Here is a 15,874-nt window from a genome sequence, read left to right as displayed (position 1 = left end):
GCTTTGGGGGAGCTGCTTGGGCATACAGTAGATGTAGCTGATAATATTAAGTGACAGTTCTGAACCGTTGTAGTCAAATGTGTTCAGCTTGTTCAGCTTTAGACTTCAGGGAAGAAATCAAACATGCATTCTTCTCTAATGCGAGGGACCTCGTGGTTGATCAAGAGAGATTTATCCGTCCTGCTCCAGCCAGCTCTCTATGGTAACTGGAGCCTCAAAGCCTCGCTGGAGGTTAAGGGCAGGGGGGGTTACAAGCAAGGAAAAGGGCTACACGTGGATAAAACGGGTCATTTCCTCTCCCTTCTGTTGTCATTGCAGAGCAAGACCCTTCAATTCATAAAACTAGCTAACGTACAAGAGAAATGTGCAGATCTTGTGTGTCACCACCTTGGCAAACTTTTCTCAGTGCTGACAAAATACACCTGGACAAAACTCTGAGCAGGCTGCTTGATGATGGCAATGAGCCGACATGTTTGTTTTTAAAAAAACCTCTCCTGAAACAGAAATTTTGCTAGATTCCCCTCAAAAAATAATAGATAATCGTTCCAGGTAAATAACCGCCCTTTCTTCCCCAAGATTTAAATTGAGCTGAAATGTTAACCAAAAAATAGTTCAAAATCTAACATTTTTTCAGTTGATGGAGGGTGCTTGTGAAATGAATAACTACGCCCTGCAGGATCGCAGTATTAGGTAGCCAAGGCAGGGACAGTGTGTGATGCTGCCTCCCAACACCTTCCCCACAGGGCTTGTTTTAGCACGCAGCTGTCCACTTAGTGGCTCCAAGCAAGCTTTTCTTCGAAAGATGTACAAATCTGTCAGAGCGATTTCTGCCTTGACCCATCCAGGACTCGTGTTTCTCAAAGGCTGCGCTTGGATGGGTCCGCAAGGGGGAAGCTCAGCCGGGTCCCAACATCTCATGTGCATTATGGAAAACTTGCCTTTCCCCAGGCATTATAACACCCTCCTCGGTGTCCTTTACTCCATGGGAAAAAGGCAGAGAAGCGAAAGCTGTGTTTTGTGGAAGAGGAGAAACCAGGATTTCTCTCTGTTCTCGCCAGTCCCCGCCAACATACTATACATGATTAAGTCTCTAAAATGTTAGTCTGTTTTTTCATCTGGATCCTTGGATTTGATTTTGCCTCAGGCAAGGTAAAGAGAAAAGTCATCGAAACACAGTTTTCTGTGGCACGCAACCTTTACAGCGTCACAAGGTACTTGCCTAGGATGGCCAAAATAATTTATTAAGGACTTTAAGATCTGTTTGCGAAGAAACCAGATTGTTCCACAGAAACCTGTGCTGCACCCAAAGGGCTGAAATGGTGAGCTAGATCAGCTGAGGAGCTGAGATGCGTAGGGAGAAAAACCACACACATGTGGTCAGAGCTCTGCGTGCTGTCCCTAGAGCAGCAGGAGAGAGTTGGTAATGAACAGACAGAGCTCATTGGTGGTTTCCTGAGCCCTCACCCATCAGGAAGTTGGGCACTTTGCGGAGTCTGACACCAGCTGGGGGCTCTGCTCTGCTGTGCGGGTCTGATTCTCCATCCCTAGAGCTTCTGTGCAGCTCAGCTGCTCTGCCAGCTTAGCAGGCACGAAGTCCTTCCTGGAAAGAACGGGCATGAGGATAAGGTCAAATCCTTCACCCTTCTCAGTGTGCTCCTATGCTCTCTAGAAACTGGTGGGCTTCAGAATATGTAATCAATTATGCAAATGTGCCTGTTACAGACTGGGTGAGCTGCTCAGATGGGCAAATGCAACCAGGCGCATTTGTCTAAGTACAAGGAGAGTGGGTGGACGGGTTTCGTTCTTAGCATTGGATCAACTGGGAATAAAACAGTTCTCACTTGGAGAGTTACGTCAGCGACATCAAGTGTAAATGATGAATTAAAGCCAAAGGCTCTCTTCTGTTTTGTCCTACCTTGGTATTTTCATACAATAGTGCTGTGCAGTGCACTCTGGACTCCTTGTGCTAATTAAGAAGGTAAATGCAATTATTTGTATTGGGGTCTGGGTGAGGGGTGGAGGAGGTGGTGGGAGCATGGGGACAGGAGCATGGGGAGAGGACGGGCTGGGCTCAGCAAGTGGGCAGGTGCTAGAGAGGAGCAACTCAGAGGCTACCAAGTCTGGGGAGGAAAAGCGGGTGTCTGGGCCACCACTCGCCGCTGCCACAGTGCCACATTTGTGCAGGACTATTCCTACCAGTCGGGGGGAAAGGGTGATGGTCCCTGTGCCCCGGGGTCCCCTCCTGCCCCTCTGCACAGCTGGGCAGCTCGCTGGCATGAGCAAGGGCAAGAGAAAGGACCTTTTTCCTTGGCTGAGCGCTCCACTTGGGTTGTATTGACTGTCTCCGGACCATTGGCCTGATGCTACTTTCAGGGTAAGAGGCGTGATGGTGCTCTGCAAGAATGTGTTGTAAATACAGGTGTAAGAAAGGAAATCATTTCTGCCATTGTGTGTTGGCTTCACTGTGCATTCTGTATTCCCTCTGAGTCTGACTAACTTTTTTTTTTCTCCTGAATAATGCTGAAACAGACTCTTCCTCTTTCTGGAGTAACTTATTTTTGTGAGTCTTCCATTACCTCATTCATATAAGCTTGCTAATTGGGCTGAAATATGAGCCAGTTGTGTGGTTTTTCCCCCCTTGATATACTGGACCCTCCTAAATGACAGCTTTGGAAAACAAATGATAGCTGTGAAAGTGAGTTAAAAATCTCCACTAAAATGGTCATTCTACTGCACTACAGCCTTTAGCACCCAGAAATACGAGTTCTGCTATCTTTCTTCTCCCTGGTTTTGTACACAGTAGCAAGTGCTGCCTTTCTAATGCAGCATTACATGAAATGGTGCAGTTTGACCTCTGTGCTCCCAGTGCCTGTCCCACCACTGCAGTCATGGATGTGGCAGCGCTTCAGTGCTAAACTTCTTTTAGAGATGTGCCAGTGGACAGTGGAAGTGTTACAGAGTTTCTCCCTGTGAACATACTCTGAAGCAAAATTCAGCTATTTCAGAGCAGTAGCAATTAAGTAAATTTATTTTAAAGGTATACATGGCTTCCTACAGATGGGTGTATGTGTTTCTGAACCCCGAATGCCTGTGAGTGCTGCAGGTTGGCACCTCAGTGGGGCTGGAGTTGTCAGTGCTGCCTTTTCAGTGCTGTGGGCTGGAGTGAACCTTGATGGTCTCCGAGGCATTTTCCCCTTGTACCAGGACCCCCTCAGGTGTGCTGCACATCTCTACAGAAAACTTGGGAGGGGTTATAAAATAAATACGATATGCCAGCAAAACAGATGATTTCTGGTAAGAAGTGGTATAAATTCAAGCTCTCGTCTTGAATCTGGTTCCCAGACAAACAAAACTCTAAACTCCAGCACCTACACACCCATCAGTGCTTTTAATTGACTTCAGTCATTTGAGCATTTCCTCATCCTTATTTCCCATGTAACTGCAGGTTTGTTATGTGCCATGGAGTCCAGATGACATCCCAGCCAGCTTCTGCTGCTTTCTTTCAACTTCATACCTGGAATTGAAGTTCACACAATATTTTCAGCCCCCTGTCCCCCACAAAAAAAAAAAAAAAGGGGAAAAAAAGGAAAGATACAGAGTGAGGAAGTAGAGGGGCAGGAGGAGAAAAGACAAACAAAAAATACAGTTTGCTTAAAAATATCTCTGCTTGATAGAGGCTAAAAGGTGGCAGCTGTGCCAAAGCAGTGGACCCTAAATCGTTGAGGAAAAGAGAGCAGGGAAAGCTCTGATTGCTTCTGGTACAGTGGTGAATGTGCGCTCTCAGCCATAAATCAAGCAAGCTTAAAAAAAAAAAAGACTCAATCAAGGCAATAATGGCCTCCACTTCACAATCAGACAAGTGCTCCTACTTCAGAAATCTTACCATTTAAGGCTGATTGCTAACCCTGGCCTCATTTCTAATCTAAAGGGCGAGTAATAATTTGGAAAAGGAATTATAACAACTTCCCAACCATTTGGTAAATCGTTATTATTTTAAAGGGGTGTTGGGAGGCTGTTGCTGTTTGTCAGACAGTTTGTCCCTGCTGCTGCGCTACCACTTCCACCGCACTGATTCTTGCTAATGTCAGACTAGAAGGAAAGAAATGCACAGCGAAAATATATAAGAAAGAAAAGCCCAGTGCGACATTCTGATCACAGGTCTTCAGAGAGTTACAAGTTTAGATGAAGGCACACAAAGAGAGAAGAAACGGCTCCTTTTTTGTTCCTGTACAGTGCCCACAGCCTTCTGTTGGGATGAGGGCTTGTGCGGAGCAGGGATGCTGTTTCTACTCCAGGAGCTCCTGCTGGAGTTGTCTTGGGTGGGAAGCTCTCCGCCTCAGAAAGGCCCCAAGCGCGCAGGGTGCTGCAGTGCCTGAGATGCTTCTGTGCCTGGGCTGCTGCAGTGCCTGGGTTGCTGTGGGGCCAAGGATGCTGTGGGGGTCGGGGTGCTGCGGCAGCCTCCTCGCAGGCCATCGAGGTGCTGGGGCAGCTGCCCCACTCCTGGATGGCGGTTGTGCTGCCTCGGCCCTCATGCTCAGGGGCTCCCCAGCCTAATGGGGACGAGGCTTTACTGGCCTGACACCACCTACACCGTTCCTCAGATGCAGTGCCACCAGAGATGATATTAATAATTTAACTGACAGGCTATCAGGAAGGGAAATGCAAGTTATATTAGTGTAGAACCCTGGCACCTTAATTACATTTATTGCACTTGTTTTCCCCTTTCAAGCATGCAGAACTGCATGTGTAAATATTTCAATATTTATGTAAATATTTATTTAAACATCTGCTCCAGATCTGTTGTGATTTTCATGTGGTTTTTTCTAGGGAGAAAGCCCTGAATGAGAGGATTTGGGCAATGTGCATTCCTGCCATGAATTTGGGGATTGCCACACCGCAGAACATGGGATTCCATCAGCCTCTTTTCCGAACGACAAAGCATTGAAAAACAGATGCAATGTGACCCAGAGTGAAAAGAATGAGGGAGATCTGTGCCCGGCTTTCCCTAGGTTACTGGATCCTGCTGAAATCATGACAGTGTTTTGATAACAGCAGGCATTTGTGACCAAAATACCTCTTATTTTAGAGAATCGAGGACAAAACGGGATGCCATAATTTCCCGCATGACTGTGATACATTTTGTAAATAGGCCTGTCAGTAGGTTTTGGAGGAGCGCAAAATTTCATTCACTGACTCAGGAGTTAAATGCAGCACCAGCTTTAATGCACATTATAAACCTTACTGCTGGTTTGCCTCGTGAAGGGATCTGCTGCCACGGTTATTTCAGTCTGTCTTTTAAACATGATTTGAAGACAGACTGATTCGAAAATTTTCAGCGACCTAGTGAAATCTGAACTGCTTATTGCTGGACAAAAAGTATGATGCTTCCATCAAAATAACAACTTGGAATGTGTTTTATTAAAGGGACTCCATCTAATATTACCCTGGAGTGCTGGGGATTTGAAAACACATTCTTGAATTTGAACTTTTGTATCTAGGTAATAGGAATGAGGGGGAAACGGTAATTTGTAATATTTGTAAAATACGCACATTTGGGGCCAAATTCTGATCCTGCGTAGAACCAGCCACAGTGTTGCTGCATATATTTTCCAAAAGCGGCACATCCCTGGGTGCTGCCTATCATTCCAAGGCGAAGATGGTGCGGGGAAAACATGCAGACCCTGCACAGGGCTCTGTAAAAATTGCTGTATTTTGCTCTCTCCTCACTGCTCCATTTCTGCACAATTTCTGCAGTGAATGTCTTTTCAGTGAGGGAAAAACGAAACCAGGTTCAGTCTCTGTGGAAAAATTCTGCCTAAAATATGCCGCCAAGGGATGGAAAATAACGGGAAAAAGTAAATTGTGTGCATAAACTCTGAGCGCATTTCACTTGTAAATATTCCTTGGGTTTTGTTAGCAATGTTATGCAAAAATATGTAAATCAGCGGATTATAAAAGAGCAGTACTGCCAGTTTAATATTGATACAGGACCGATCGGGACGTAGAACACTACTTAGAAAGCAAAGGGATCCATTTACATCTCAGTTAGTGGAGAAACAGCGGTCAGTCCCAGAAAAAACGGGTTTTGCAGTCGAGCTGTTTGGTATTTCAGGAGTTTAAATGATTTATGCGACACGGGTGGGACAACCCCCAGGGGCTGATTTTTCTCTTTGGAAGATGGTGGTGTGAGTCCAACCGGCCCCAGAGACCACTGAGCCAGGCCGAGGCGAGGCCTGCGGCCGACGAGTCCTGACGTCGAAGTGCAGTGACAGTTGCGTTGGGGTCCTCGAGCGAGGGGGCCGTGCTCTGCCGTCTGCGTTGGGACTTCTCAGCCCTGTACCCAGAGCCGTGTTCCATCTTTGCCTCCTGCCACTGGTGCCGTGTCGCTGGGTCACTGCGGCGCGCAGGCATCCCGGGGCTGGGAAAGGGACACTGCGTGGTCCTATTCCCTCCAAGCAGACAAACCCAGGGAACGAGAGCCATTCCAGCGGAACAGCCCGAATAAAACACACGAGGGTTTGTTTAGGGGCTGTGAGTTCCAGATGCGGGGGGACCCTTGGCTTAACGTCGCGGTGTCACTGTTGGAATGATCACAGGGAGGGGGATGCGGGTGTTCCTGGCATCGGTGTCACGGGCACCGCGAGCAGGACGCTTCCCGGTTTCGGAAGCTGCCTCTGCAGTTCACGCAGCGGGGCAGACGCGGTCCTGCTGAACGCGTCACGCGGGGCGCTCGGTGCGGGGTCGCTGCGGCGTCCGGAGGGCGGCGGGACGGGCACCGCAGGACGGGCTGGGGGCCACGGACGAGCCCCGGGGGGCTCCTCGCGGTGGGGAACGCGGCTGCGCTCCTACCCGAGGCGGAGGGCTCTGCCCCGGGTGATCGGGGCCGTGTGCGGGGGCCGTGTATCGGATCGGATCCGTGTGCGGGACTGTGTGCGGGTCTGTGTGCAGGGTCCGTGTGCGAGTCCGTGTGCGGGTCTGTGTGCGGGACCCTTGTATGGGATCCACGCGCGGGTCTGTGTGCGGGACCCTTGTATGGGATCGGGTCCAAGCATGGGTCCGTGTGCGGGTCTGTGTATGGGATCGGCTCCGTGTGCGGGTCTGGCTCCGTGTGCGGAGTCCGTGTATGGGATCAGGTCCGTGTGCGGGATTGGATCCACGCGTGGCTCCGTGTGCGGGTCCGTGTGCGGGACCCTTGTATGGGATCCGTGTGCGGGGTCCGTGTCTGGGATCGGCTCCGTGTGCGGACCGTGTCCGAGCTCTCCCCGCGGCGGTGGCAGCGCCGCCGGCACCTGCGACCCAGCGCCGCGCTCGCCCGTCACCGCGTTTCCCGTGCCGCGTCCAAAATGCCGTAAAATCGCATTTAAACGGTATTTAGAGAACTCAGCCAGGAAATAACGCGTTTAGGGGCATGAAAGAGCGCGTCCTGCTCGACCGGGCGCAGCCCCGACGCCTCGGCTGCCACCCGCCCCCAGCTCGGGCTGTTGGGCCCCCTCTCACCCCTCGCGACTCTCGGCTGTTGGATTTTACCCTTTCTGCTGCCCTGGCCGTGCCGTGTCGAGCCTCGTCCCAGCACAGCGCTGCGATTCCTCGGCTCCGTGCCGGCGGAGGGGAAAAAGCCCCGAGGAGATGCGCGTCCACCCCGCGGGGAGGTGCTGGGAGCGGCGCGGCTGCCGGCGAGGGAATGGTTAAACGACCGGCTTGTTCGCTTCTAGTGGTCGTCTTCAAAGAAATCTAATTACAGTCACTACAAAGCTTGATTACGGCGTTATTCGAGGGAAGAAATTACCTTCTTTTTGATAAAAATTCAATTGGCTTTGAGAACAGTATTTCTCTTCTCGTGGGGTCGTGCGGAATGAAAACAAAATAAGATCTATTTCTTTTCCCCGGTATAAAATTGACCAAAGTACTGCATCTGCTCAGTTACCAGAGAGAAACCTCATCCAGAAAGCAGAATAAAAGCTTATGTGTAGTTTCTGTGTGGAACAGGGTTATTGTCCTCTGTATTTAAAAAGGGCTGAGGATGCTCTGCTCCTGACGTCTGGATGTCTGTCTGCTGCTGTCGCACCAGAGCTGGGCGGTTTAAAACAGCAGTTTTTACAGGCTTTGCTTTCTCTTCCTGTAAAGAAATAAAGAAAAAAAAAATCGAGGAAAGTTTAGGTATACGATTATCTATTTTTTTTTATAGACTCAAATTTCTTTTCAAGGAGAAAAAGCACAGCGCACACCACTGGTGTTGCTTCCAACCGGAAAGTTAAATGTCCTCCTTAATATCACATTGTGTAAAATCAAATTGAGAAGATATTGCAAACTAATTGTGTATTTTCAGTAATCAGAAGTATTAAAGACTTTCTAAGACTCCAGGGCACGGTATATTTAAGAGTACAAAATTGTTTTAAAAATTTGAGACTAAATTTTATACAATTGCAAGTAGTTGTTAAGTGCAGGGAAATTCAAGTAAAGGATTAATAGGAGTGGTGGCTGAGAATGGATAACCCGTCCTATCCTGAGGCTTTAACTCCATTTGAAAACAGTGCTTTTTACTGCAATCTGATGCTGTTACTGTTATGTTCTTGTAAACTGATCTAAGTACTCAAGTTTCAGAGGAAGAAGTCGTTTCAAGCAAATACTTGTGCTTGTGACACCTGTGATTTGTATATAAAGCATTATTGCTGAGTGACTCCCGTGCTGAAGTGCCTGCCCGATGCTGTTTGTGAGCAGGACTCTAATGCCAGGAACAGCAACTTGAAGTGATTTTGTGGTACGGATGACAAATGTTATGGTGAGAGAAGACCATCAGTTACTGGAGGGAATGAACACAGCTGCCTCGCTAGAAACAATTGAATGCAAAGTGAATGAGACTGTACTTTTAAATGTTCCAGTATTTAGCAAAAGCAATTATGAAAGTTGGGCTGTAAATACCCTTTTGTTAACTATGGCTAAGCCCACTTAGAAGTGGTAAAGATTTGCCAGTTTCAGGAATCTTATTGCTTCTCAGTAAGTTTCTTTTCTGCCATGAACCCCAGAATTACCTTTCCAAAGGCTCCGTGCAGCCTTCCTGTCTGCTGGGATCCCTGCAGTCTGCAGTTGAGTAATGCATTTAGGGCATGACAGAATTAGTTGCAGGAGCTGGAGATAAAACACAGCTTGACAAAATTAATCTCAAAAGGAACTTGTGAAAGTCGTGTAAGACTCAGGAGAAGTGTGGTTATCCCCTAGAATTGGGGCTGATAGGGGCAGTGATGCAGGGAGCAAGGTGGTGCTGGCATTTGGCACCTCCCCAGCAAGGCTGCAGGACCCCTGAAACTCCCCTTGGTATCGCCTCTGGAACATTCAGGGGAGGAAAAAAATAAGAAAAACTTTGTTATAACTGTTTGATCATTTAGGCAGTGAGGTAACAGGATTCTCTAATTACACTGAGAATCACACAACTACATATTTTTTCTTGTTGTGGGGTCGTTTTGATTTTTTGTATGAGGTCCCCAACAGTCTGCAATAATTGGAGTTAACAGGTATAAAGCAACAAGATGGCCATAGTTAGGGTCAACTTTCTGGGTTAAGACTGTCAAAAAATGTTCCTGAATTTGATATATAACTTCTAAGAGGAACGTGGGATCACATTGCACTGCAGTTGCTGGCAAACCTTATTTCTGAGAACGTAAATCCTGTACGGGCTGTTACACACAGTCAACGTTTGGGCATTATTGTACTGCTTGGACTAATTTTTTAAAAGAAAACAAAAGTAAAAGGAGTTTCCCAAAAATGAAGTAGTTTCGCTAAATACCTTTTCCTCCGATGCACAGCCCCACAGCTCTGCCCGTGAAAGCACACTGGCATCCTGGGTTATACATAAAATTAGTATCCCTGCTCCCTCTCCCACCTTGCACAGGTGCAGTCATGACCATACACAGCTGGAAGTAAAGCCTTCTGAGTTCTGAGGCAGGCTGCCTCGGACACAGCAATGGCAACTCTTTGGGCTGGGGTTGAAGTCTGATGCAGTTTCTTCCAATCTCTGCTTTTTCAGTACTAAATTTTTATCTTCCCATACGTGGGGCAAGGTGACAGCACTGTGAAGTGCACGGCAATGGCTCCCGTTCATTAATGACATCTGCAATCCCTTGCAGGATTGCCAACAGATCAGAGCCAGACCTTGCCAGTATCGCTTTGGAGGTAGAAGGTTGTTCTGGCTGCTCCAAGCAAACCCTCTGCAATCCACACACACCCCGATAACGTGTGGCAGAGCCACATCCCCAGGCCTTGAGAGGCTGCTGACTCCAGCTGCCGTGGGGACCCTCGGCTGCTCCCACCCGTGGTCCTGCTGTTGCACAGGCTGCGGGATCCCAGGTTCACTTGTCCCTGTGGTGGCAGATTCTCTCTGCCCATTCCAAGCCCACCAGGACTCAGCACTTGCTGCAAGCCTCCCAGCAAGCAGCTCCTCAGCATTAGAAATGGTCTCCCCCTGGTTCAGTCAGAATTAAACAAGGATTAGTCCACCCAGATACGAAGGCTTCTTGCAATATTTCAAGATCTTATGTACACATTCACCTCACAAGCTGATTTTCTTTCATCTTCAAAAACTTATCACTAGTGCCTCACCCCCTCCACAGGAGGAAAATTGTAGCGACTACTTTTTCTGTTGTTTGTCCAATTTGTGCTTGCAGCCAGCAGCCAAGGGCAGCATCAGCCTCCAAGTACCTCACTTGACACAACCACAATCTTCTTGCATGGATGGAACCGCGTTGTCTTGATCACCTTGCCACACTTCTGCTGAGATCCTTCGAGCCACCAGAAACAGAGTGAAAGCACATGCACCGAACTGCTCAGGCTGTACATTAGAAACACCACAAGCAACACAAAAGGCTCAAGTTTATTTTTTCTGGCATGCATGCTGCTGGAAACACAGCCCAACAGGTCTTCCAGAATCTATTTAAAACCCCAACTACTTTTCCCTTTAGCTGCCACTTTGTATGTAATTTTTTTTTTTAACAGTGGAATTAAAACATCCCCAAGACACAAGTTTACGTAATGGAAACAATGACAACTCCCTGCTCTGTGAACTTGGAGCTACTGCACCAAATAAACCATTTTCCTTCAGTCAGGGCCTTGTTTTGCAGTGTTAGTGTATTACTAGGGGCATAAAAAGCAGGGCAGGCTCAGGATCCATTGCTGCAAATGTTCACAAATTCACCATTGTTCTGCAAAATACACCTGGAGTAAGGAGTGAATTTTCCAAGGGTGCAATACAGGAATGTGCACATTATTGCGCTGGTTTGTGCTTAACAGTTGTTGAGTGCCGATGCTTCACAGCCTGGGAAGAAAGCCTGTTAGGGTACACTTGGGATGACCTTATGCCCGACAGCTAGAACGGAGGCTGGGCACCAGCCACATGGAATGAGATGTAAGGGAGCAAAATCAATGTATGGAGCTGGCTACAAGACTCAAAGGAAAATAACACTTAACGGCCACTGGCCAAGGGAAGCAGAAGATGGCAACACACAGGGGGCTGGAGCCTGAAACACAGCAAAGTGCAGGAAAACAACATCAACACTGCTGCCCAGTGCAACGGCCAGAAAGGATCCAGGACACAGTGGCTGAAGCTGGCACAGAGCAGGACCCAACTTCTAGTTTTCTGTTCTTATCTCCACACCAGCAACTGTCCTTCAGCTGGCTGACACGTAGCTTTGTCCTGTTCTGAGACGGGCATCTGTACTGCTGGCAAAGCTCCTGGATTAAAAACCTTCAGCGATAACAACTAGGCTTTTAGAGTTTCTCTGGTCTGTGAAAATCAGAAGGCCTAAACTCAGCATATGGACACAAAACGCCACCACTGAGGACATAGCCAAAGGCTGTACCAAACCAGTCATTTCTGTGATAACTAGCAGACAGAGTAAAAGACAGTGCTTTTAAAAAAAACAACACCCAAAACCTTCTAAGGTTTTGTTCTCTGGCATTGAACCTGTGCACAATTCTGTTTAATTACCTTTTTTTTGGTAAACATCCCTGGGAGTGTTACTGCTTAGAACAGAGCAGTATTTCTGTCTCTTACAAAGAGCATTACAATTGTTATTCAGTTTGCTTTAGTCTAGATCATGATATCAGCAAAAATATCAAGACTGTTTTCTATATCATCCTCAGGCTCCAGCTCTTCATGCTGATCCTTGGGAGAGGGGCATACTCTTTGTCTGTGAACTGTCTTCCTCTTCCTTCTATGAACATACACAGAGCGACTCCTCTCCATCCCCTCAGAATGCAAGTCATTTGCACCAGCGGCAGTTTGCAAAGCTGACTCTAAGCTTCTGTAGAATCTAGAAAGAAACAAATTATGTCAGTATTACTTTTGTAGGTTTGCTCAGGATCTGCAAAACTGAACAAACAAATGCTTTTGTAATATCACCAAAATGTGCCAAGAGAAGAAAATTGCTACTGACATTGAGATGTTCTAGCCAACACTGGAAGGATAATCAGAAATACCAGGGCGTGTCCTTGTGCGTGTCCTGCTACTCCACTCTGTAATGCCTGGATGTTAGCAATCAAGTGGTGGAGGCACTCAAGTGCCATGAAGACCCTGTTAACCTTACAGAAACTAGAAACGGTATCAGGTTAAATGTCTAATGACTGACAGCATTAGCAATCAGATGGACTGCTGCTATGAGCAGTCACTGCTAACTTTAACCACTACAGAGATTCCCAGTGGACATATAAAAAGAAACTCCTCTGGTTACGTATACATAGGTGCCTCACCAGTATCTGTGTCCCTCGCACTCTGGCACTTCTGCCTGTTCTCTTCCTCAGCTGGACACAATTGTACTGTGTGTAACTCTCCACCACCCTCAAAAATCCTCAGTTTTGCAAACTATGCAAAGCATTTAGTGGTTTAAAGCATGTATTGCCACCTGAATTCTGCTGAGATGGCCACTGTGTTAGAATAACAAATGCTGTTAACATGAGAAAAGAAACTCAAACCACACTTAATAACAAAGTCTGCAAACTCATGTCGCTTACAGGTTTTTCCTTAAATACTTTATAGCCTTTGGAGCTCCTACAATTAATTGAAATTGTATTTTAGACTTTGTAAGAGCTGTCTAGTTTGTGTTTTGTTTTTTTTTTTTTTATTTAAACAATCTCTCCTCTGCATTTTTCACTTTCAGATTTAGATGTAATGAACAGGACTAGTGGAATCCAACAAACCTGCCAATCCTCCTTATGTTTTCTTCCATTTTCTGATTAGCTACATGTATCAGAAATTCAATATATTCTTCAGAGACCATCAGTTTCCCCTTGTGGCTCAATGGAACTTCTAAGCAATGAGTGCTCCGGACAGCCTAAAAACACACAGAGAAGGATTTCTCTAGAATAAAGTTTTTTATTTTATTAAGGTTGTTTGAATATTATGGGGAATTTACTAAAGGAAAAAAACCACTCTTCCACACAATTGGTTAGTTTGCTGTTAAATGAGGCAGAAAGAATTTGCAGTGCTACAGCATGGCCTGTGAAAGCAGTCAATCACGTTACAGCACAGATCTTGGCTTGTAAAAAAACTGAGGCTACAAGTAATGATGGGATTCTGTTATATTCCTTACAGGTCAGTAGAAAAGTCCTTACCATCATAATTTTTCCTCCTCTGCCAACTGTAATACCAGAGTTCCTGAACCCAGAATCAACAGCCACTGAATGCTGAGGAAAAAAAAGATACCTTAAACAAGTCTCACACACTTTCACAGCAAGGAATAATTCCCAGTAGGTTGCAATGCAGCTCAGTCTCAGTTTTGCAAAAAACTTATTCCAAACCATCTCCCCAGATTAATACAAGAAAATAGTTACAGTAAAATGTTTTTAAGATCAAACCCATGTAGTGTCACAAATAGTGGGCAGTTTTAAGAGAGCTCTCTTCTAGATCAATGAAGGAACAAACGCATCATGCATTACTCTCTGGAGTCAGGCTAGAAAAGCAGAAGGCAAAGGTACTATTCAATGAGCTGCAACACAGGAGCCAAATGGCCTGGCTGGCAGCAAAATGCTGTCTACAAACACCGTCACTTTCAGCCCATGAAAGCAACCTGAGATCGCTGGAAAAGCTTTTTAGCAGGCAATCTGCTTCAGCTTGCAAACCAAGCTGCAGTTGAGTAATTTTGATTTTAAAATGGAAAGCAAAATCTCTACTCACTTTAAAGCTGTGTTTTCTTCATTAGCTTACTTTTAATACCTTGGTTATTAAACATATAGCACATCTGGGACTATTCTAAAGTGCTAGAGCTTGCTCAGGAGCCAACACTTTGACCTTTGCAGCACGGAATATAAGAGAACAATATTGTGATACTGTTACTCAATGTAATTTTACCAGAAGCTGTGCATCCTGCATCTCTTGACACTGCACATGAAGAACAAATGGTTCAAACTTGAGCACAACATCACCAGTAGCTTTCTCAAGTGCTGCCATCTGGAAAAAACACCAAAATATTTATATTAACACTGGAGATGGGCTACAAAAGAAAGAAAAAACAAAAACAAAAAGAAAGAAAAAAAGTACCTAGTCCATGTGTGAAACAAGCATTAAAATGCAGCCCATGAACTCCAAGGAATCACGTTCAGCTGCTTTTAATTTTTCATTGCTTGTAATACACAGAAATCTCATGGATTTCCATGATTCAGTTTGCTAAGCTTGAGGTTTGATAGCAATTCATAGCAAGAGAGACATTAAAGATGTACACTTCTCTGTTTGTGTCTTCCTACATGCAAACAAATAGATTCAGTCAGACAGCACAGACTGAGGGCTGTGTTGCTGCAACCATGTGAAACCCGAGCACAACTATTCAGTTACTTAAAGCTGTTCTTTAAAATAAAAGACATTTACTTCTGAAGCACATTCCTCAACTTTAGAAACTCTTCTCAGGTTCAGCAGATTAAATTTGTGGCCTAACAGACTTGATCACGTTTGAATCCTAGTTTAAAGAATAACACCTACAAAGGTAAAAAAGTCAAAGTTGAAATTAGATGCATATATACACAAGACAAGGGAAAACAAAAAAAGGGAAGTAACTTCATAACTGTAAAATGCAAGACATCACCTTCAGACCCCCTGAGCTGTGCCAGAAGACTGAGACACTAATGGCAATTTTTCCTGGATTTGCAAGCGTGGAGAAAGCTGTATGATATTCCACAGGGCTTATCAGTACAATTTCCCTACTCTTCTATGCTATCTTTTTTGCAGAGCGGCCCTAAGGGCTGATACTACATTTTTCCATTCAGAAAAGTTGCTCTGAGGCAGTTATATGACTTATTTCATTTCATGATTATTTAACCATAAGCACCATCCCCCACCGTTTGCCTTCACTTGCTCAATTTACAGCACTAAGAAATGTGCTGCGTTAACTGGAAAGATGTCAGCTGTTACCCTTTCCTTTGCTGTCTTGTCCAGCCCTTCTCATCTTTCTTGCAAAATGAAAATATTCAATAAAATAATCAGATTCATATGCTTTTTTTAAGACATGATGGCATAAAAGAAAACTGCTGAAGTAGCACTCTCCACTTTCCTTCAAAAATTGAAAACTACTTAAATGTGTTTGTGTAGAATCTCCTCTGTAAATGTTCTTATTTTAAGTTGGAAGCCGGTCTTTCTGAACAGCTAAGTTAGTAATTCCTATTTTCTCTGGAGTGCTGCTTTTCCAGAAAGCATCATCTCAATGCTGCCTGATACAGAACTTCAACCAGTGAAATGCGTGGTTTGACACAGCAATTGTCACTGTGGTGTCAGTGAGGAATACATTTTTTGTATTTCACCCTGTGGCACCTGCTAATGACTCTTATATCACTGCCCAAAGACCAGCAAGCATTCGATAGAAACTGAGCTTATTTCACTTCTGGACAGGACAGCTTTCAT

General features: G+C 45.6%; 1 protein-coding gene across 1 annotated transcript; it reads right to left on the bottom strand.

Annotated features, from left to right (window-relative positions):
- Window positions 1-11,084: 11,084 nt before the first annotated feature.
- LOC138723132 (tRNA wybutosine-synthesizing protein 3 homolog) lies at window positions 11,085-14,663 on the bottom strand. The gene is made up of 4 exons (XM_069862019.1): window positions 14,336-14,663; window positions 13,600-13,671; window positions 13,186-13,319; window positions 11,085-12,302 (listed from the first exon to the last, which is right to left on the bottom strand). The coding sequence occupies exons 1-4, from the start codon at window positions 14,432-14,434 to the stop codon at window positions 12,080-12,082; spliced, it is 528 nt and encodes a 175-aa protein (XP_069718120.1). The 5' UTR covers window positions 14,435-14,663; the 3' UTR covers window positions 11,085-12,079.
- Window positions 14,664-15,874: the final 1,211 nt, after the last annotated feature.

Source organism: Phaenicophaeus curvirostris, chromosome 8 (assembly GCF_032191515.1).
Source record: "Phaenicophaeus curvirostris isolate KB17595 chromosome 8, BPBGC_Pcur_1.0, whole genome shotgun sequence".
NCBI classification, from domain to species: domain Eukaryota; kingdom Metazoa; phylum Chordata; class Aves; order Cuculiformes; family Cuculidae; genus Phaenicophaeus; species Phaenicophaeus curvirostris.
This window is presented reverse-complemented; position numbering and strand designations above follow the sequence as displayed.